We start from the raw sequence: 21271 nt of genomic DNA, 5'->3' as shown, positions 1-21271 counted from the left end.
AGCATACCACGAACATTTATGACAACTGTAATGATTATAAATGGTTCCAAACGACATTATAAGACTGCGATATGTATCCCCTAGAAAATTAAGACTTTGTGACACCAGTTTACCAAACCTCCAAAATTTCGCAAATTAGGTGGATTTAATTTTGGAATTTTTTGAGTTTTTTTCGGCCGGAAATAAAAATTGCTAAAAAGTTTACCATGGTCCTTAATACCCTCCGGGATTCTAATAGAATTTGTGGAACCATCCAATTTGCCTTTAAACGACCAATTTATCGATTTACAACTTGCACCGATTTCATTAACTCAAGCCTATGATGAACACTTATGACAACAAATAATGATCATATATGGTTTCAAATGATATTATGTGACCCCGAGATGTATTCCCTAAAATTTCAAGACTTTTCAACGACCGACGAGCCCGAAACCTCCAAAATTCTCAAAAAGCGTGGATATTAGACTGCAATTTTGGAATTTTTTTGACTTTTTTTCGGCCGAAAATAAAAATAGCCGAAATTTTTACTATGGTCCCTAATATCCATGGGAGTCCAATTGGGTGGGTGTATCCATCCAATTTGCCTTTAAACGGCCAATTTACCGATTTATAACTTGCATCGATTTCATTAAATCAAGCCTACCATGAACATTTATGAACATGGCCAAACGACATTATATAACCCCGAGATGTATTCCCTAAAATTTCAAGTTTTTCGACACCGGGCCTCGAAACCTCCATAATTTCACAAAAAAAACGTGAATCTTAGCCTTTAATTTTGGAATTTTTTTAACTTTTTATCGCCCGAAAATAAAAATTGCCGAAATGTTTGCCACGGTTCCTAATAACCTTTGGGAGTCCAATTGGGTGGGTGGAACCATCCAATTTTCCTTTAAACGACTTATATACCGGTTTACAAATGGCACCGATTTCATTAACTCAAGCCTATTACAAACATCTATGACAACATATAATGATCATATAAGGTTCCAAACGACATTATATGACCCCCCAGATGTATTCCCTAAAATCTCAACACTTTGCGAACCGGGCCCCAAAATCTCCAAAATTTCTCAAAAAGCGTGGACATTAGCTTTCAATTTTGGTAATTTTTGACTTTTTTTTTTCTCTCGGATTAAAAATTGCCAAAATGTTTATCATGGTCCCTAATATCCTCCGGGAGTCCAACTTGCACCGGTTACCGGTTTGCCAAAATGTTATCGTGGTCCAATTTGCCTTTAAACGATCAATTACCGGTTTTTTTAACTTGCACCGATTTACCGGTTCACAATGGCCAATTCAATTAACTTGCACCGATTTACCAGTTTACAATGGCCAATTTAATTAACTTGCACCAAAGCCGACTTGAACCAAAATTGACCCAAACCCGTTTTAACCCGTAAAAATCCGAAATTTACCCGACTTGTTACTAACCTGACCTGAATTCAACCCGACCCGTTTTTAACCCGACTTGAATTTAAACCAACTTGTTACAAATCCGACCCGAAATCAATTCGTTTTGTTACTGACCTGAACCAAATTAAACCCGACTTGTTATTGACCCGTCCCAAATTTTACCATACGTATTACTAACCCGACCCAAAAATTCAACCCGATCTGTTATTAACTCGACTCGAAATTAACACGACTTGTTATTGACCCGACCTAAATTCAACCTAAATTATTACTGACTCGATTTCAAATCACCCTAAATGCAATTTAGACCACCTTATTATTATTGATCAAAGCATTTTGTCTAGGGAGACCAAGTCGGTCCAGTCCAGCAAAAGAAAGGAGCATCATCCTCAAATTTAAGAGTTAAATATAGTACATATTTGTTGTATACTCAAAGGAGATAATTATATTCCTAAATTATAGACTATAGTTCCCTAGTATATTGCCATATATATTATAGTCAAGGAAATAATTAGCTTGATAAAAATGATAATTATCTATTTATAGTTAGTTGAACTCGAATATGACTTGACTTGGAAATGACCCGGCCTGATTGTAACCTGCAAATTATTGACTTGAACATAACCCAACTTGAATCCGAGAATGGCCTGACTTGGAAATGATCCAACCTGATTATAACCCGCAAATTATTGACTTGAACCGAACCTGACTTGAACCCGAGAATGACCCGACTTGAAAATGACCCGACCTGATTATAATCTGCAAATTATTGACTTGAACCGAACCCGACTCAAACCTGAGAATGACCCGACCTAATTCTAACCTGCAAATTATTGACTTAAACCGTACTTGACTAGAACCAGTGAATTACCCTAACCAGTTTTAACCCAAATTAAACCCTACCTATTGTTTACCCGACCCGAATGTATCATGACCTAAACCCGATAAGAAGTATGGCCCGATGTGACCCAACTCAAGCATGACCCCAACCTAAACCCGACCCACATAGGTTATGGAATTGACCCGACTCGAGTTGACAGCTCTTGGTGTATATAACAATTTCTCGTGAATTGAATGTCATTTGGGTGAGTAAATCTTATGCTATTATTGCAATAATTTGAGTATGAAAGATTTGGGCTCAGAATAATATTGCTCCCTCCGTCCCTTAATACAAAGTCTTTTTTTAGCATTTGTTACTCACATAATAAAGAAAAAAGGGCTTTAAATTAAGGATGGAGAGAGTATTATGTAAAATCATTGTGATTTGATTAAAAGCTGTGTCATATGAATTACTTGCAAGTTGATACATTACTCATCTTCAATTACATAATGTGAATTATAATCAAAGAAAATCATTGTCGTGAATTACTATAAAATTAGTCTCAATGAGTACCTTCTTTGACGAAGCTCACTGAATACTTTATTATAATTCAATTTTAATTTTTTTACAAATGCGTGATTAATGATATAAACGATTGAAGGTTTTCATTGGCAAGCATGAAAGACATTGTTACAACTGAATAAAAACAAATTTATGTACTTAGTTGCCATCTGTGCAAACACCTTAAATTCGAGCATGAAACTGGACAACTCCATCTATCGATAGCTGTCTCCTTGGCACTGTAAATCTTCCCCAATTGCTATAGTTAGGGTTTAGCAATATTACCAATGCCAAGCTTAAAGAGACATAACAAACGAATTTATCTCCATTTCACGTGTGATTAGATCTGCATTTTAACTACTCGTATTTCTTATTTTATTAATTCAACCACAACAATGTATCTAACATCTCCATTACACACACGAGACTTTACAAAGATACATGTACTTGGTACATGTGGAAAATCAATCAAGAGAGGGTGAAAGAGTGCTCAAAAAGTTTCATTCCAGTCTTTTGGAAATGGAATTACATGTCTCTCTTAGACATCTTACGTCCCCTAAACACATCCCAGCTTGAGACAATCAAACCTATCAAAGAATAAAACAGAGCTTTTATGCAAGAGATTACAAAATGCCAACAGGAAGATGGCCAGTACCAAGGATACAATAGTCGGAAGAACAGACTGATGAGATGCCGAGGATATTGCCCAACCTGTAGATGCAGATGAATGTATCATTTCAGAGCCAACCACTCCCACAGAGCAATACCAAGACAATGAGCACATAGACAATCATAGAACAAATAACTTGCATGCTTTCTCACCAAAACAACCCCTTTCTTCTTAAGGCACTAGATAGCCCCCCCACATGCATACACTGATACATACCAGTACACCTAGCTGGCTAGTTACTTTAATTTAATAACTGCCCACTCAACTTTCAGAATTATTAATTTTAACTTCCCTGGTGAACCAGTCCCACTGACAACATCGCCTACAGACATGCTAAGTGTCCAGGTCATCCACCCAATTGTGCAACTGCTACATGATATTTGGGTAAACATGGGTAAGGAATTTTGGTGTTGCAGCCCAAAGCTTAACAATTACAGCCATAGATCTCTCGACATATCTTGGTCCTGGCATCATCCTATCCTGAGCCTGGCATCAATTGTGCAACTGCTACATGATATTTGGGTAAACATGGGTAAGGAATTTTGGTGTTAGCCCAATGTTTAACAATTACAGCCATAGATCTCTCGACATATCTTGGTCCTGGCATCATCCTATTCTAAGCCTGACAGGTACTACTATTACTTAACCTCAGGGCTCAGGAAATTAGATTCTACACTTGACATGGGGAAAAAGCCTTTTTAAGATTAAATTCAACAGTGTCAGCCCTCAAGCATATGTCCATATATTCATTTCTCCACCATTTACATTTTATCAGGTAATTGGCATTTTGGGTAGTGAGAGAATGGAAGAAGGATGCAAGTTACAGGCAACCATCACTATGTTTAAATAGAGTGCAGTGTCCTCATTTTCACTTCATCTAGCCAATCCTTCAAGCGTGGGTTCCTAAAGCTATCAACAATCACAGTGACGTTGCAGTGTGGCACTCACAAGGCAACAATCATATTACAATAACCCCTTCTTCAGTGCAAATATTCACTCAAAATTGAAGTTTACTGCCAATTGAAGGCTTCAGTCAGAAATTATTAGCATCCAACCAAGTGAGAAAGGCAAGCTAGAGCCAAAAATAAGTTCCAGGTAGTAATACACAGGCTCTCTAAATTTCAGCAATCTACCCAGCTATAAGTTAAACAATATCCAGCATCAATTCCCATCTAGAATGGATCTGGAGAGGTACATAACACAGCCATACCCCTAAATAGTTCAACACCTAATCGAGAGGTAAAGCTGAAAACCACAGGATCTAATTCATTTGGATACCTCAAAGTTTCAAAAACACAAGTTCAAACAATCTAACACGAAAATATGCTTATAAACTCCAAGACATTAGTACTCACAGGAAAAAGGGCATCCAAAGCATCCCAAGCTGAATGGCGAACAGCTCTCGTTGGATACATTGGACCTCCAGGAGAAGTAAAACTGTACAAGCAAGTCTTCAGCCGTGTACTAGTAGTCATCCTAAGCTCCAAACCTAGAGCATTTGTTAATTTTCAGACAAGCCAAAGATATAAGACAAAGATGTAGCACACCCAGAAGTGTAAGAAACAAAGATTGAGCACTGATATCACATATAGGTGGTATCACCTTGAAGAACCTTAATTTGAGATAAGTAATGCAGCAAAACAGGCTCCACCTTCAACTTCAGAAGCTGTGCAGTATATTAAGTGGCAATGTGACTAAAATTAGTACCAAGTTCCAAGGGATATAATATTGAGTCACACATTCATCACTTACCTGATCTGTGAGCTCAATGACAAACATGTCTGCTGGACCACCAATTAAGAATGAATTTGGAAAAGTAGGAAAGTTATTCAGAAAGTCACCAAGCTTATCAACTGCAGGAAGGAAATGCTAAACATTAATGGAAAAATAATGTGAGTCAATAAACACAACAATATCAATTAAAAGACCCACCCGCGTTGTAGAAGAAAATAAATCTTGACAATAGAAGAACCAGATCTCGCTGAGCCTGAAAAATGTTAGAAAAAGCATGATCAAGAGATGCCAGACAATAGAGATCATCCACAGAACCAGAACAATTTGGTCAACCCATGCTCAAAGGTGAGGATCAAAATGTGTAATTCAAGGCCATAGTCTGACCTGCAGTACAAGCTTGGTTAGCCGTGACTGATCCAATGTGACATCCTGAAGAAGATACTGAATGTGGCAGCAGAGTCAAAAATCTGATCAGGCAGCACAGGCTACCAAAATCTAAGAAACAATAATAAAAATAATCAAATCATGTACGTTTGAAAACTTACATGAAAGAGGGACTGGAAACGTCTAGTGTTGGTCTGGATGTCCATCCTAGAAAAATAATATGAATTCTCTAAGTAAGCAGAAGCCAACATAAAATCAGTTAAGCACCAAATAAGCACAAAATCTCAGCACACAATGGATGGATCAGTCACTTAAAGATTAGGGATTAATCCATTAAATCATCAAAATCGAAATAGGAGCGTATAACATAATGGAAGATCACATACCAGAAAACATTTGCAGAACCCTGTACAAGAGCAGATGAATAACGAAGAAGTTTCTCTGAGTCCTTAATTTCAACTTCAAAGAACTGAAAAATAGAAATAAAAAATATGCTCAGCAACAGACATTGAACACAGAAATAGGTTCTACTGGCCAAATCAAACATTTGCTCTCCTGTTTTACACAAGGTTAAGAATAAAATTATGGTATTAGCTAATCAGGTTATCCAATCTCTTCCTAGAAACCGCCTACTTAGAGATGGTTATTGGATAGATAACCAAATGGAACCCGCTTTTGGCCCATCATAAGGAGACCCTTTTGTGACCTGACCTGCAACCGACCTGCACCAACCCACCCAATAACCAGGCTTACTTCTACTAAACTACAAGGGCTACAACTATAATTACAAATAAACAAAACTGATTTACCAGATACAATACACTATTATTGCCAAAGGCTGAGCAAAGTACTGCCACAGCCACAGCCACAGCCACAGCCACAGCCAAATCTGTCATTCTCATTGGTTGGGTCAACAACATTAACTGATATGAATGCCTTTGAAGCTACTGTACTTCCAGAAATCAGAACTAAAATAGTGTGCAAATCAAGACGGACTGATCTCTAATTTCAATAAGATGCTGTCCAATTACATTCATCTTATTCTTAACAAGTGGCTTATACAGTAATTATAATCCTGCTTAAAAGTTAAAACCATTCATCTGACCCCCCATCCACCAAAACTAAACCCAGGACTTTGGAGTTTGGAACCACACTTGATATCTCTAAACAATCGTATAATTAAATTTCAAAGACATCAGTTAATTGAGATTCTTGAGAACCAACAGCCTCATTGTTGGGATAATAGGGTATACTGAAGTGGTTATGCTAGGCCTTAAGCTCAGTTTCCAGCCTGAAGCTAGTTCTCGTGGAAAGCTCCCTCAGTGTACCTCCCAACTAACAAGGAACTGTTTGATACAAAAACCACCACCTAGTATCCTAGTATGCACAACCTTACTTCACAGGTCCAAAAGAATATAAGAGAGGCAATAGACTTGTTATATGGATTGCATAATCCACAATCCTAATTCAAGGGTCCTAAGGGCACACTAGTAAATAGAGGGAAAAAAAAAAAAACTATCTGAACCACTGAAAAAAAATCAAAACCCTAAACTTTAACTTCAAAATGTGTATTACTTTATCCTTAAGTCTTGGCTGATAAAAAAGTGAGAATTAAAAAATGTTATCCTAAACTATAACTTGAAGATGTGGTCCCTAACGTAGTAAGATACCTAAAATCACAAGTATCCAACCAGTCTGTTTGTCCAGGCAACGCAAGGCTTAACAAGGCAACGCAACGCAAGGGCAATCCATGGCATCAAAAGGCACTTGAATGTATCATAAGACATGTAACGTAGGGTGGGCCATGGCAATTAGATGGTTCAGAACCCCAAGTAGGGCCCTATTGGAACCCCGGGAATAACATTCATGCACAACGAAATCAAGTCCAAAAGTGTTCACTAGAAGCCAAATTTGAAGGCTATAAAACCTATAATACACGAAATCCGACCAATTTTGGAGGTTTGGGACACCCACAATAACCTCAACGCATTCATGAAACCAAGTGTTATTCTTTAGAAACCAAATTTGAAGGCTATAATACATGACATAGGACCACTTTTGGAGGCTTTGGGACATTTTTTTACAACCTCGGGATTGTAGAGGATGCATTATGGGGTATTATATTGTTTTTTAAAACCATATGGCCATTAGTTGCTTACAGACCGTGACAACCTGGATTCAATGAAAGGAAGCACGAACATAAATGGTATAATTGACAGTTTAAAGGCAAAGCGGACCGTACCAACTACCTAAATAGCCTCCCGGGTTGTAGTATGGTCCATGGGAAGCACCCAAATTGTATCCTATTTGGGTTCCAAAAAGTAAAAAATTGTCCAAAACAAAAGGCTACAATCCACTTCTAGTATAAAAATCTCTAGAGATGGTAGAGAATGCATCTTGAAGTCATCTAATATTGTTTGGAACCAAATATAACCTAGTTTATCACATAAAAATCTATGGTGACCTTAAGTTATTTAGGGGAAGCATGTGTATAAACGGTTAAATTGGCGATTTAAAGGCAAAGTTGATGATTCTAACCCTGACCTATTTTCTTTCGTCTTAAAAAGTTAAAGTTGTTCAAAAAAGAAGGCTACAATCCACGATTTTGGACCAATTTTAGAGGATTTAGGGCAAGGTATCGAAAATTTTGAGATAGTATGGGATGCATTATGTGGTCATATAATGTTGCTTGGAACCATAAATGAACACAAGTTGACCTTAACACTTGAAATGGTATAGTATGGTATGGTAGCACAATAAATGAATAGAAGTTGACACTTGAGGCTTGTACATAAACGGTTAAATTGGCAATTTAAAGGATAATCGAATGGCTCCAAGCACCCAAATATTCTCTTGAGATATCATGGAGTTCGGATGAGCCCGGACCACTTTTCTTTCCATGTCCAAAAAAGTAAAAAATTATCCAAAAACGAAGGCTATAATCAACGCTTTTGGACCAATTTTAGAGGATTTAGGGAAAGGTGTCGAATACATTTGAGATGGTAAGGGATGCATTCTGAGGTCATGTAATGTTGTTTGGAATCATAAATAAACACAAATTGGTCACATAAAGGTTCGTGGTAACCTTAAGTTAAATAGGGGAGGCTTGTATGTACACCGTTAAATTAGCAATTTAAAGGCCTAATCGAATGGCTCCAAGCACCCATATGTTCTCTTGACGTGTCATGGAGTTCTCGAGATGAACCCATACCTCTTTCTTTTCCATGTCCGAAAAATTCAAAAAAAATTCAAAAATGAAGGTTGTAATCCACGCTTTTGGACCAATTTTAGAATATTAAAGGAAAGGTGTAGAAAACACTTGAGATGGTCTAGGATGCATTCTAAGATCTTATAATGTTGCTTAGAACCATAAATAAACACAAAACGATCCCATTAAGGCCCGTGGTGACCTTAAGTTAAATAGAGGAGGCTTGTACATAAACGGTTAAATTAGCAATTTAAAGGATAATCGAATGGCTCCAAGTACCCAAATGTTCTCTTGAGATGTCATGGAGTTCATGGGATGAGCCCCGGCCACTTTTCTTTCCATGTCCGAAAAAGTAAAAAATTATCCAAAAATGAAGGCTATAATCAACGCTTTTAGAACAATTTTAGAGGATTTAGGGAAAGGTGTCGAAAACATATGAGATGGTATGGGATGCATTCTGAGGTCATGTTATGTTGTTTGGAATCATAGATAAACACAAATTGGTCACATAAAGGTTCGTGGTAACCTTAAGTTAAAAAGGGGAGGCTTGTATGTACAAGGTTAAATTAGCAATTTAAAGGCTAATTGAACAGCTCCAAGCACCCATATGTTCTCTTGACATGTCATGGAGTTCATGGGATGAACCCCTACCTCTTTCTTTTCCATGTTCGAAAAATTCAAACTAATTTCAAAAATGAAGGCTATAATCCACGCTTTTGGACCAATTTTAGAGGATTAAGGGAAAGGTGTAGAAAACACTTGAGATGGTCTAGGATGCATTCTAATATCTTATAATGTTGCTTAGAACCATAAATAAACACAAGTCGATCACATTAAGGCCCGTGGTGACCTTAAGTTAAATAGATAGGGCTTGTACATAAACGGTTAAATTGGCAATTTAAAGGATAATCGAATGGCTCCAAGTACCCAAATGTTCTCTTGAGATGTCATGGAGTTCATGGGATGAGCCCCGGCCACTTTTCTTTTCATGTCCGAAAAAGTAAAAAATTATGCAAAAATGAAGGCTATAATCAACGCTTTTAGACCAATTTTAGAGGATTTAGGGAAAAGTGTCGAAAACATTTGAGATGGTATGGGATGCATTTTGAGGTCATATAATGTTGCTAAGAACAATAAATGAACACAAGTCGATCACATTAAGGCATGTGGTGACCTTATGTTAAATAGAGGCGGCTTGTTCATAAACGGTTAAATTGGCAATTTAAAAGCTAATCAAATGGCTCCAAGCACACAAATGTTTTCTTAAGATGTCATGGAGTTAATAGGATAAGCCCTGGCCTCTTTTCTTTCCATGTCCGATAAAGTAAAAAATTGTCCAAAAATAAAGGCTTATAATCCACGCTTTTGGACCAATTTCAGAGGATTAAGAGCAAGGTGTCGAAAACATTTTAGATGGTATGAGATGCATTTTGAGGTCATATAATATTGTTTAGAATCATAAATAAACACACGTCTGTCACACAAAGGCTCGTGGTGACCTAAATTAAATAGGTGAGGCTCGTATGTAAACGGTTAAATTGGAAATTTAAAGGCTAATCGAATGGCTCCAAGCACCCAAATGTTCTCTTGATGTGTCATGGAGTTCATGAGATAAGCCCTAGCTTCTTTTTTGTCCATGTCAGAAAAAGTAAAAAATTGTCCAAAAATGAAGGCTATAATCCACACTTTTGGATTTAGGGCAAGGCGTCGAAACCACTCGAGAAGGTTTAGGACGCATTTTGAGGTCGAATAATGTTGCTTTGAACCATAAATGCACACAAGTCGATCACGTTAAGACATGTGGTCACCTTAAGTTAAATGGGAGAGGCTTGTACGTAAACTGTTAAATTGGCAATTTAAAGGCTAATCGAATGGTTCTAAGCACCCAAATGTTATCCTAAGGGGGCATGGAGTTTATGTGATCCCCAAGATCATGTCCGAAAAAGGTAAAAATTGTCCAAAAATGAAGGTATCCTCAATTTTGGAACAATTTCAGAGGATTTAGAGCAAGGTGTCAAAAACACTTGAGAAGGTATGAGATGCATTGAGAGGTTATATAATGTCACTTGGAACCATAAATGAGAACAATTCGGTCACGTTAAGCCCGTGGTGATCTTAAGTTAAATAGAGGAGGCTTATATGTAAACGATTAAATTGGCAATTTAAAGGCTAATTGAATTGCACCAGGCACCCAAACGTTCTCTTGAGGTGTCATGGAGTTCATTGGGTAAGCCTCGGCCTCTTTTCTTTCCGGGTCTAAAAAAGTAAAAAATTGTCTAAAAATGAAGGCTAAAATCCACGTTTTTGCGCCAATTTTAGAGGATTTAGGACTAGGTGTCGAAGACATTTAAGATAGTATGGGATGCATTCTAAGGTCATATAATTTTGTTTGGAATCATAAATGAACACAAGTCGATCTCATAAAGGCTCGTGGTGACCCTAATTTAGATAGGGGAGTCTAGTACGTAAATGGTTAAATTGTCAATTTAAAGGCTAATCTAATGGCTCAATTTAAAGGCTAATCTAATGGCTTGATGCACCCAAATGTTCTATTAATGTGTCATGGAGTTCATGGTTATGCCCCGGCCTCTTTCCTTTTCATGTCCGAAAAAGTAAAAAAATTTCTAAAAATGAAGGCTATAATCCACTCTTTTAGACCAATTTTAGAGGATTTAGAGCAAGTTGTCGAAAACAATTGAGATGTTATGGGATGCATTCCGAGGACATATAATGTTATTTGGATTTTTGGAATCATGAATGAACTCAAGTCGATCACATAAAGGTTCGAGGTAACCTAAGTTAAATAGGGGAGGCTTGTACATAAACAGTTAAATTGGTAATTTAAAGGCTAATCGAAAGGCTCCAAGCACCCAAATAATCTCTTGAAGTGTCTTGGGTTTCATGGGATGAGCCCTAGCCTCTTTTATTCCATGTCCAAAAAAGTAAGAAATAGTCCAAAAATGAAGGCTATAATCTACGTTTTTGGACTAATTTTAGAGGATTTACAGCAAGGTGTCGAAAACACTCGAGAAGGTTTGGGATATAATGTGGCTTGTAACCATAAATGAAGACAAGTCGGTCATAAATGAAGACAAGTCGGTCGAAAAATGTCAAAAATTGTTTAAAAATGAAGGCTATAATCCACACTTTTGGACCAATTTTAGAGGATTTAGGACAAGATGTCGAAAACATTTGAGATGGTATGAGATGCATTCTAAGGTCATATAATGTTGTTTGACATCATAATTGAACACAAGTCGGTCACATAAAGGCTTGTGATGACTTTAAGTTAAATAAGAGAGTCTTGCATGTAAATGGTTAAATTGGCAATTTAAAGGCTAATCGAATGTCTCCAATAACCCTAATATTCTCTTGATGAGTCCTGGAGTTCATGGGATGAGCCCTAGCTTCTTTTCTTTCCATGTCCGAAGAAGTCAAAAATTGTCCAATAATGAAAACTATATAATCCACGCTTTTGGACCAATTTTGGAGGATTTAGGGCAAGGTGTCAAAATTTAAGACGGTATGGGATGCATTATGAGGTCATATAATGTTGTTTGGAATCATAAATGAACACAAGTCTGTCACATAAAGGCTCGTGGTGACCCTAAGTTAAATAGGGGAGGCTTGTAAGTAAAAGGTTAAAATGAAAATGTAAAGCATAATCGAATGGCTCCAAGAACCCAAATGTTCTCTTGATGTGTCATGGAATTCATGGGATTTGCTCTAGCCTCTTTTTATTCCATGTCTGAAAAAGTAAAAAATTGTCCAAAAATGAAGGCTATAATCCACGCTTTTAGACCAATTTTAGAGTATTTAGGGCAAGGTGTCGAAAACACTCGAGAAGGTTTGCATTTTCAGTAATATAATGTTGCTTGGAACCATAAATGAACACAAGTTGGTCACATAAAGGCACATGGTCACCTTAAGTTAAAAAGGGGAGGCTTGTACGTAAACGATTAAATTGGCAATTTAAAGGCTAATCAAATGGTTCCAAGCACCCCAATGTTATCTTGAGGTGGCATAGAGTTCATGGGATGATCCCCAACCTCTTTTCTTTCCGGTCCAAAAAAGTTAAAAATTGTCCATAAATGAAGGCATCCATGATTATGGACCAATGTTAGAGGATTTAGGGCAAGGTGTCGAAAACACTAGAGATGGTATGGGATGCATTCTGAGGTCATATAATGTCGCTTGGAACCATAAATGTACACAAGTCGGTCACATAAAGGCCTGTGGTTACCTTAAGTTAAATAGAGCAGGCTTGTACATAATAGTTAAATTGGCAATTTAAAAGCTAATTGAATGGCTCTTACCATCCATATGTTCTCTTGAGATGTTAAGGACTTCATAGGATGAGCCTCGACCTCTTTTCTTTTTGGGTCCGAAAGAGTAAAAAATTGTAAAAAAAAAAAAAATGAAGGCTATAATACATGTTTTTTTACCTATATTAGAGGATTTAGGAAAAAGTGTCGAAAACACTCGAGATGGTTTAGGAAGCATTATGAGGTCATATAATGTTTGGAATCATAAATGAACACAAGTCGGTCACATAAAGGCTTGTGGTAACCTTAAGTTTAATAGGAGTGACTTGTACGTAAACGGTTAAATTGGCAATTTAAAGGCTCGTCGAATGGCTCCAAGCACCCAAATGTTCTCTTGATGTGTCATGGAGTTCATGGGATGAGCCCTAGCCTCTTTTCTTTCCATGTCCGAAAAAGTCCAAAATTGTCCAAAATTGAAGGCTATAGTCTACGCTTTTGGACCAATTTTCGAGGATATAGGGCAAGGTGTCGAAAACACTTAAGAAGGTTTGGGATGCATTTTGAGGTCATATAATATTGCTTGGAACCATAAATGAACACAACTCTTGTCACATTAAGGCACGTGGTCAACTTAAGTTAAATAAGGGAGGATCGTACGTAAACGGTTAAATGAGCAATTTAAAGGCTAATCGAATGCTTCCAAGCACACAAATGTTATCTTGAGGTGGCATGGAGTTTATGGGATGATCCCCAACCTCTTTTAGGGATCGTCTAAAAATGAAGGCATCCACGCGCTTTTGGACCTATTTTAGAGGATTTAGGTAAAGTGTCGAAAACACTCGGAGATGGTTTGGGATGCCTTATTGGGTCATATAATGTTGCTTTGAACCATAAATGAACACAAGTCGGTCACATTAAGGATCTTGGTGACCTTAAGTTAAATAGGGGAAACTTGTACGTAAACGGTTAAACCGGGAATTTAAAGGCTACTCGAATGGTTCTAAGCACCTAAATGTTCTCTTAAGGTGTCATGGAGTTCATGGGATGAGCCTCGAGCTCTTTTTTTTCTGGATCCAAAAAAGTCAAAAATTGCCCAAAATTGAAGGATATAATCCACGCTTTTGGACCAATTTCAAAGGTTTTGGGGCTCAATGTTGAAAGCTCACGGGATGGTAGGAGATGTATCCCAAAGTCATATAATGTTTTTTGGAACCAGATATGATCACTAGCAGATCACATAAAGGCCCATGGTGGCCCAACAATAAGTTCAAAAAAAAAAATGAATATAGATTGCACAAATTTACCACTTGTTCCATAAAGGGCATAAAATCCAAACTATAAAAACAAAACAGGGAGGTAATAGAATAAATCTTAAGTAAATCAAACTCTCTTTTTGGCTGGTTTCTATCCTTTGGCTCCCTCAAAAGGTTGAATTTTCTTCCTTAAAAATGCCCTTGATAATCGGTTAGGCTAAACTAATAGAAAAAGCCCTATGCCTTACCCACAAATCCACAATGGTGCCCATTGCCCATTAAAACAACAGCATATTAACAAATTTGATTAAGTGCCACAAAATTCACATACCCATTTGTGAAATAACAGAGCAAATATATGGGATGCAAATGACTGGCTCCATAGTTTCACAATCAAGTCAAGAATAGGCTGTCCATCCTCTGGCACCCGGATAAAATGTCCAGAAAGCACATCGTAAAAACATAAGTGATCTTCTATGCCCTCTTCTGCAGGAACTATTATTTCTGCACCCCTGCTGAGAATTATATCTGTTTTCAGTCCCAATGCAGAAAATTAGATTATAAGACTAGGAAGGTAGACAACTCCTAGAGAAAGTATATGACAGAATTCAATAAGATAATATAGGTTGGCAATAAATATGATCTCCAAAACATACAGACCACAAAGTCAAGCAACACAGCATAAACTGAATAATCACTTCATAGCAACTGACAGCAGTACGGAAGAACTGATCACATTTTAAATGGAACCAGCACAAACAATGAAACAAGTGGCCAAACACTTGAGAAGAAAGAGAGTTAATAGCTAATTTAAAAGTCACAGGCTTAACTGACAACATACATGTGTAAAAAAGCACCCACAAATCACAAGGAAATTGTACTTCAAGAAGATATAGCATTCCATCATGTAAACACGGACAAAAACCATTCATCGCCAATGCCGAAATAAGCTGAAATGTATGATTGGAGACCCCTAAGAAATACTGTTGGAGCTGTGGAAAACCTGCTTTAGTAACCAGAATTGCTTCCTACAAATTATTAACCTTGGGTTTCGACATATAACCTATAAGTTACTGACTTATTGCTGGCCAAGACACATGTCTACAGCTTATTTCAATGTCTTCCTTCAATAATATCACATCTCTTTGGGTTTGCATCATTGCAAGATTCACAACAATTGGATGGAGTGCTCATAAAAAGGGAGTGCTCACTTAAAAACAAATCCATATTATACGAAGTATTTAATTTTAGCTTTTTTCCCGTAATTTACAAATGAGAGAAAGTTGAACAGGTCCCCAGATGTAATAAGTGATTTCATAAAAACAAAAAAAACTTTGTCAATTTTGCAGAAATGCAAGGGGCAACTTGGTCTCACAATTTGTGGAAACTGCTTTTATAGCAGCACACTCAACTCATGTCAAAACAACCATCAAGATCAAGTTAAACAACTCATGTCTTTTGTATCTTTATCGGTTTTGTTAACCAATCACTAAAACACTGCAAGATCATAAACTTCCGCTAAACCTCACATTAACCAAGCCAAGAACTTTTGTTATCCAATTTCATCATCGAAGGCTCAAAGCCAATCATTTTTGGTGTAGTTGCAAAATCAATTTACAAACAAATAGGTTTGATACACACATAACATTAGCTTCATTTCAATACAGTGGCATCACTAGTTTCAATAGGCTAACACGCAGCCAAACAACAGCAAAACAGTTGTGAAATATTTAATTCAATTTCTTTCAAGCCATCACAAGCTATACAATTTCACCACAATGCCAACCAGATTCTACTTAAGCAAAACATAATTTACGAATCAATTTAGTTCTTGCAAACATCCAAAACAGATTGAAAACATAACCAATAGATATGTAATAAGTGATAAACCTTTAGCACGGTCATCAACTTCCAACGCTATATCAGCAAATAACTCTTGCAGCACATTTCGCCGCTGCGAAGGACTCGCTTCTGCCTGTCAATCAATCCAATAAATCAACAAGTATCGAAAATTACATGAAACAAATGAACTAGTTCAATCAAAGGAACTTCGAATTAATCGGAAATAGTACATGCAACGAGTAATAGGTCAATTAAGATTTAAGCAGAACCTATATCAAGTGAAAACATCAATCACATACTCAATAAATAACGTAAATTTCACAAAGTAAAATTTAAACAAGTATACAAATCAATATATACTAAACTTAAAATCTACTGAAGTATTTCGTAGTTTATCAAGTCAGATTAACCAAAAACATTACAAAAAAATTCAAAATAAAATAAAATAAAATAAAAAATTAGGAAAAAGTAAGCTCACTCGTTGAAGCTTCTTCTGGATTTCTTGAGAAAGAGCGGTGAGATAAGCGCGGCTTCGAGTCTCCGAATTCTGCTGCATTTTCTGGTAATTAAAGCATTCGGATCCAAACCACACCAAAAAAAACAAATCAAATTCTTCAAATCTCTCAATTTTCGACGATAATGAGATTCGAACTTCTGCCGATAAAATGCGATAAGCTGAAATTAACGATCTAAAACGGAATCAAATAAAGAGTGAGAATGTATTTTTGACTTGCAATAAATTTGTATAAGAGAGAAAATGAAAGTTGAAAATCTAAAACTGAATATGCATTTAATTTGAAGATTGAAGAAAGTATACGAATTCAAAAGCGTAACGAAGAAGATAGACTGAAAGTTTGGTTTTCTGGAAAGTGGATGATGAATGATGATGCAGAACAGTGACAGGGAGAAGAGGAGAGAGAAAAAGAGATGACACGAAGACGCGGAAAAATGGAAAATATGAATACGTGGAAGTTTTTTTTGTTTTTAAGGATAGAATAACATGAACAGAATGTGGTATGACCGTATGAGTAGGTGTAAAAACCGATCTATTGATCTAACTTGAAGCCGACCCAAAAAAATCAAATTCAAATTTGGATTTATATACCCACGATAATTTGACATGACTTAAATTTAACATAAATTCAATTGATCTCATTGAATCTGATTTAGATATTCGAATTGACTCTTCTATATGATTACTAAACTATAACTCTTACGTAGGATAGAAAATGGTGGTAGAAAAATTGGGCCAACTGAGTTTAATTAAGTGGGCCAGAAGGATTTATTTGTGGGGTTAAGAAGTGATACATGTGAACTTATTAAAGATACCACGACATAAGTAGAAATTAATTACACTGCCTTAACATATTACAAAAAAAAAAAAAAAAAAAAAAAAAAAAAAAAAAAAAAAAAAAAAAAAATTACACTACCTTAACATAACTATAGTGGTTGACTTGACCATATGCATAGGAGGTGTCGCTATTGTAAAAATGTAAATTGATTTGATTTTGTTGATCATTGTTGCTTTGAGAGGTGAGGGTGGAATCATAGGTGTGATTGATTGAGAAGGTGCACTAGAGATATTTAAAGATTAAAATATGGTTGAGAATTTGAAAAACATGTTTCATGTTGTTTGAATTTAAAGTTTAGAACTTCATTCTATTTTACTTGTTAGTTGAAACAATTTAATTTTCACTATTATCGATATATAACTTTAGAAGAAAATAAAACGAGATATTTTTTCAACAATCCTACAAGGCTCCGAAAAGCCTTTGAGGTGGCTGGAAAAGCTTGCTTTCCTTCTTAACTACAAAATTAACGTTATTCCAAACACACCTTTCTCATTGACCTTATGACATATCGGGTCATTATGTGAGTGACTAGTGGGCGTATACAATTTTAAATAATGTATTATAACATCGATATGCATATAGTGCCATCACTTGATTTTTTTTTATTACCGAGTCCCAAAAATTCCTATTATGGCCCAATTTTGTGGATTATAATCTTGAATTTTGGAGAAATTTCAGCTTTTCCAAATCCGAAAAGGAAATGGGTTGAGATGATTTTCATACACCCCACTATAGCTCAAAATGTCACCTGAATGATTACAGCCATCCATTTTGTCTTTTAACAATCAAAATAACCAGTTACGAACTCACCTTCCATCATTGACCTGAGACCAAAGCAACCTTTATGAGACCAATTAATAGGTGTATATATACTATATAGTTCCAATTTTGTTATTGATTAGGGGATTTTTATCCACCAAGCGCCGTTTGACAAGTGGACCAACCAGGTTCCGCCACGCGTCCTCCACGGACCACTTAAGACACGCCACGTGTCCACCCATGCCAAATGGGACAACCGGCCATCAAGGCCCATTTCAGTCTAGAAGCCCGATCGGCCCTAGGTTTACCTTAAACCTAGAGAGTTGCACGCTTCCCAAGGCTATAAATACTCGATTAATCCTCATTAATCAAGGGACCGAATAATTAACAGAACAGAGGAGAAACATTACGGAACACACTAATAACCGGCTGATTTCGCTAGCAAAGCAGATTACCTACATTAAATACTCTCACCTAGAGAGACCTTATTACTTTAATTTCTGTGTTAATTACTCCTTAATCAGGTACTAACTTGACCGTTGGAGGCGGAGCTCTCAGGAGTCTCCGTTATTTTGCAGGTACAGGCGTCCGGTTCCAGTCTCGGAATTGTAGCTCTCCCGCAGGACATCAGAAAACCCCGAAACATTTGGCGCCGTCTGTGGGGAGAGTACTTCAGAGATGGCATCCAAGTCTGTACCGACCCCAGAAGAGAGGCGTCCCCTAGACGACCCTCAAGTTCAGTCGGACCATGATACCGAAAGTGAATTTGAAGTTGAAACTCATACAGCTCCAGACGGGACCCTAAGGGCCCGCCGTACCCGTCATACTGAAATAAGGGAACGGGAGTATCTTCAAACAGGAAGCGAGCCAGCAGGCGCACCGCTTGCTCGGCAACAGCCGACTGATGGGTCTGCTCCCATCACAAGGAACGAACTCATGACCTTCATGAGGGGATTCAAGGGAGAGATCCAAGAGTTGATCAACAAAAAACCGCCTGCTTCAGTCAAAGAGCAGGCGGCCAAAAAACCTTCCACTTCACTGAAGAGGAAGCCAGTTCAAGGGCGAGAGGCGACTCCCCATCCTAAATCTAAGAAGCGGGAGCCGTCTGCTCTTGATTTCACAAAACTCCGTTATCCTACGGGAAATAGGAAACCGGTTCGTCATATTCAGGCGGACGGGTCAAAGCAAACGTTCACAGATGCTCGGCACCTGCTAGAGCAGAAGAAGAGTGACCGATTATCAGAGTCGGCTTCTACTTCAAATTTTCAGGACAGTTTGCGAAATGCCTCGATGAGGCCAACTCAGTCGTACCATGAGAGTCAGTCAGGCGGCACCTTCCGTCAGTCTGGCTTTCATAGTGCGCAGGCGGTACCAAATTTGCCATTTGTGCCGCAACAACAATATTTTATGCAGCCACCTCCATTTGGTGGACCTGCAGCAAAAAACGTCCAACCTATGGACTGGCAGCTACGGCTGCTTAGACTTGGTGAACAGCCGTCGGCCTTCTCCAAGGAAATTACTGAAGCCGCTCAGCCGGCCAAAGTAAAAAATGTTTTAGTAGGCGCCTATGATGGCACTACTAACCCGGAAGACCATCTGATGGCATTCACCAACCTGATGTACCTTCAAGGGTTGGATGATCCCACTTGGTGCAAGTGTTTCCCAGCAACTCTCAAGGGAATTGCACAGCAATGGTTCGGCAACCTGCCGACTGGTTGTGTAAACAGTTTCAGGACGCTTGCTTACTTATTTGCCTCCAACTTTGCAATGAACATCCCTGCGAAGAAAACGACCCTTGATTTGGGAACAATTCAGCAGGGTGAAAAGGAGGGGCTTCGTTCCTACATCAGGCGGTTCAACCTGATGAGAATACAGATTCAAGGGTTACCGGATGAGGTAGCTTATACTGACTTTTTTAGAGGTCTCAAAGACGGGTCTACCTTCAAATTTGATTTAGTTCGAAAAAGGGTGGCGACTCTTCAAGAGGCCTTGATTGAAGCAGAAGCCTATATACAGGCGACTGATCTGTGTACAATGAAACAGTCGGACGGGAAGAGGTTCGACAATAGAGAGGGACGACAGAAACAGTCGTCCAACAAAGATGAAAAAAGAAAAGGGGTCTGGGCGGCTGATTCCTCTAAACAGCCGGCCAAGAAGAAAAAGGAATTCAAACCATACTCCCCAAAGTATGTGTTTAACAAGGATAACCAGTTTATCCTAAAAGAAATAAAGGGACGGCTCTCAATTGAGAAACCGCTCCCCATGAAGGGTTCTGCGAGCAACCGGAACCAAGACAAAATCTGTGCTTATCATGATGACATTGGTCATCACACCAACGACTGCATTAGTCTCATGCGGTACCTAGACCGCTTGGCTGATCAAGGTGATCTTGACACTTATGTCAAGAAATCTACGGGGAATACTTCCTCAAAAAAGCAGTCGGCCAAAAAGAATCAACAGGCCGACAGTTCCGATACAGATGATGCAGTCGTCTACACCATTGCAGGCGGCTTCTCAGGAGGCGGCCCCACTATTAGGGGCAACAAAGATAATATAAGGCTGTTAGATGTAAATTCCGTTCACCAAGAACGACCGTCCAAATATACATTTCCTGAGATTGTCATCACTGAAGAGGATCTAGGAGGAATAAGGGGGCCGCATGACGACCCTATCGTTATTGAATGTAAAGTGGCCAACCAGAGAGTTGGTCGAATCCTCATAGATACTGGGAGCTCTTCAGATCTCATCAGCAGCAAATGTCTGTCAAAACTGAAATATCAGACGGACTGCATACATCCGGCCTCCCACCCTTTAATAGGGTTTGGAGGAGGAGTCGTCCACCCACTGGGACGAGTTGATCTACCCGTCCGCCTGGGCGAAAAAGGGGAAGGACGACACATGGTAGTCCGATTCCTAGTTGTAGAGGAACTCTCTGCCTACAACATGATTCTGGGTCGCCCAACCCTGAATAGTGCCAAGGCTGTTATAATCCCGTCACTTATGC

The 21271-nt window shown here is 38.1% G+C and overlaps 1 protein-coding gene across 1 annotated transcript; it reads right to left on the bottom strand.

Moving 5' to 3' along the window:
• Positions 1 to 3147: 3147 nt before the first annotated feature.
• On the bottom strand, positions 3148 to 17309 carry LOC110684099. The gene is made up of 11 exons (XM_021860504.1): positions 16635 to 17309; positions 16205 to 16289; positions 14646 to 14842; positions 5975 to 6057; positions 5750 to 5795; positions 5589 to 5645; positions 5403 to 5457; positions 5223 to 5323; positions 5073 to 5136; positions 4826 to 4959; positions 3148 to 3511 (listed from the first exon to the last, which is right to left on the bottom strand). The coding sequence occupies exons 1-11, from the start codon at positions 16710 to 16712 to the stop codon at positions 3326 to 3328; spliced, it is 1086 nt and encodes a 361-aa protein (XP_021716196.1). The 5' UTR covers positions 16713 to 17309; the 3' UTR covers positions 3148 to 3325.
• Between the last annotated feature and the right edge of the window lie 3962 nt (positions 17310 to 21271).

This window comes from Chenopodium quinoa, unplaced genomic scaffold (assembly GCF_001683475.1).
Source record: "Chenopodium quinoa cultivar QQ74 unplaced genomic scaffold, ASM168347v1, whole genome shotgun sequence".
NCBI lineage: Eukaryota > Viridiplantae > Streptophyta > Magnoliopsida > Caryophyllales > Amaranthaceae > Chenopodium > Chenopodium quinoa.
This window is presented reverse-complemented; position numbering and strand designations above follow the sequence as displayed.

Excerpts from the sequence above, each read along its gene's own strand:
- LOC110684099 (XM_021860504.1), bottom strand. The coding sequence starts at position 16,712 with ATGCAGCAGAATTCGGAGACTCGAAGCCGCGCTTATCTCACCGCTCTT. Across the intron at positions 14,843-16,204 it reads AGTTGATGACCGTGCTAAAG|ATATAATTCTCAGCAGGGGT; the intron begins GTTTATCACTTA and ends GACTGAAAACAG. Across the intron at positions 5,796-5,974 it reads GGTTCTGCAAATGTTTTCTG|GATGGACATCCAGACCAACA; the intron begins GTATGTGATCTT and ends TTATTTTTCTAG.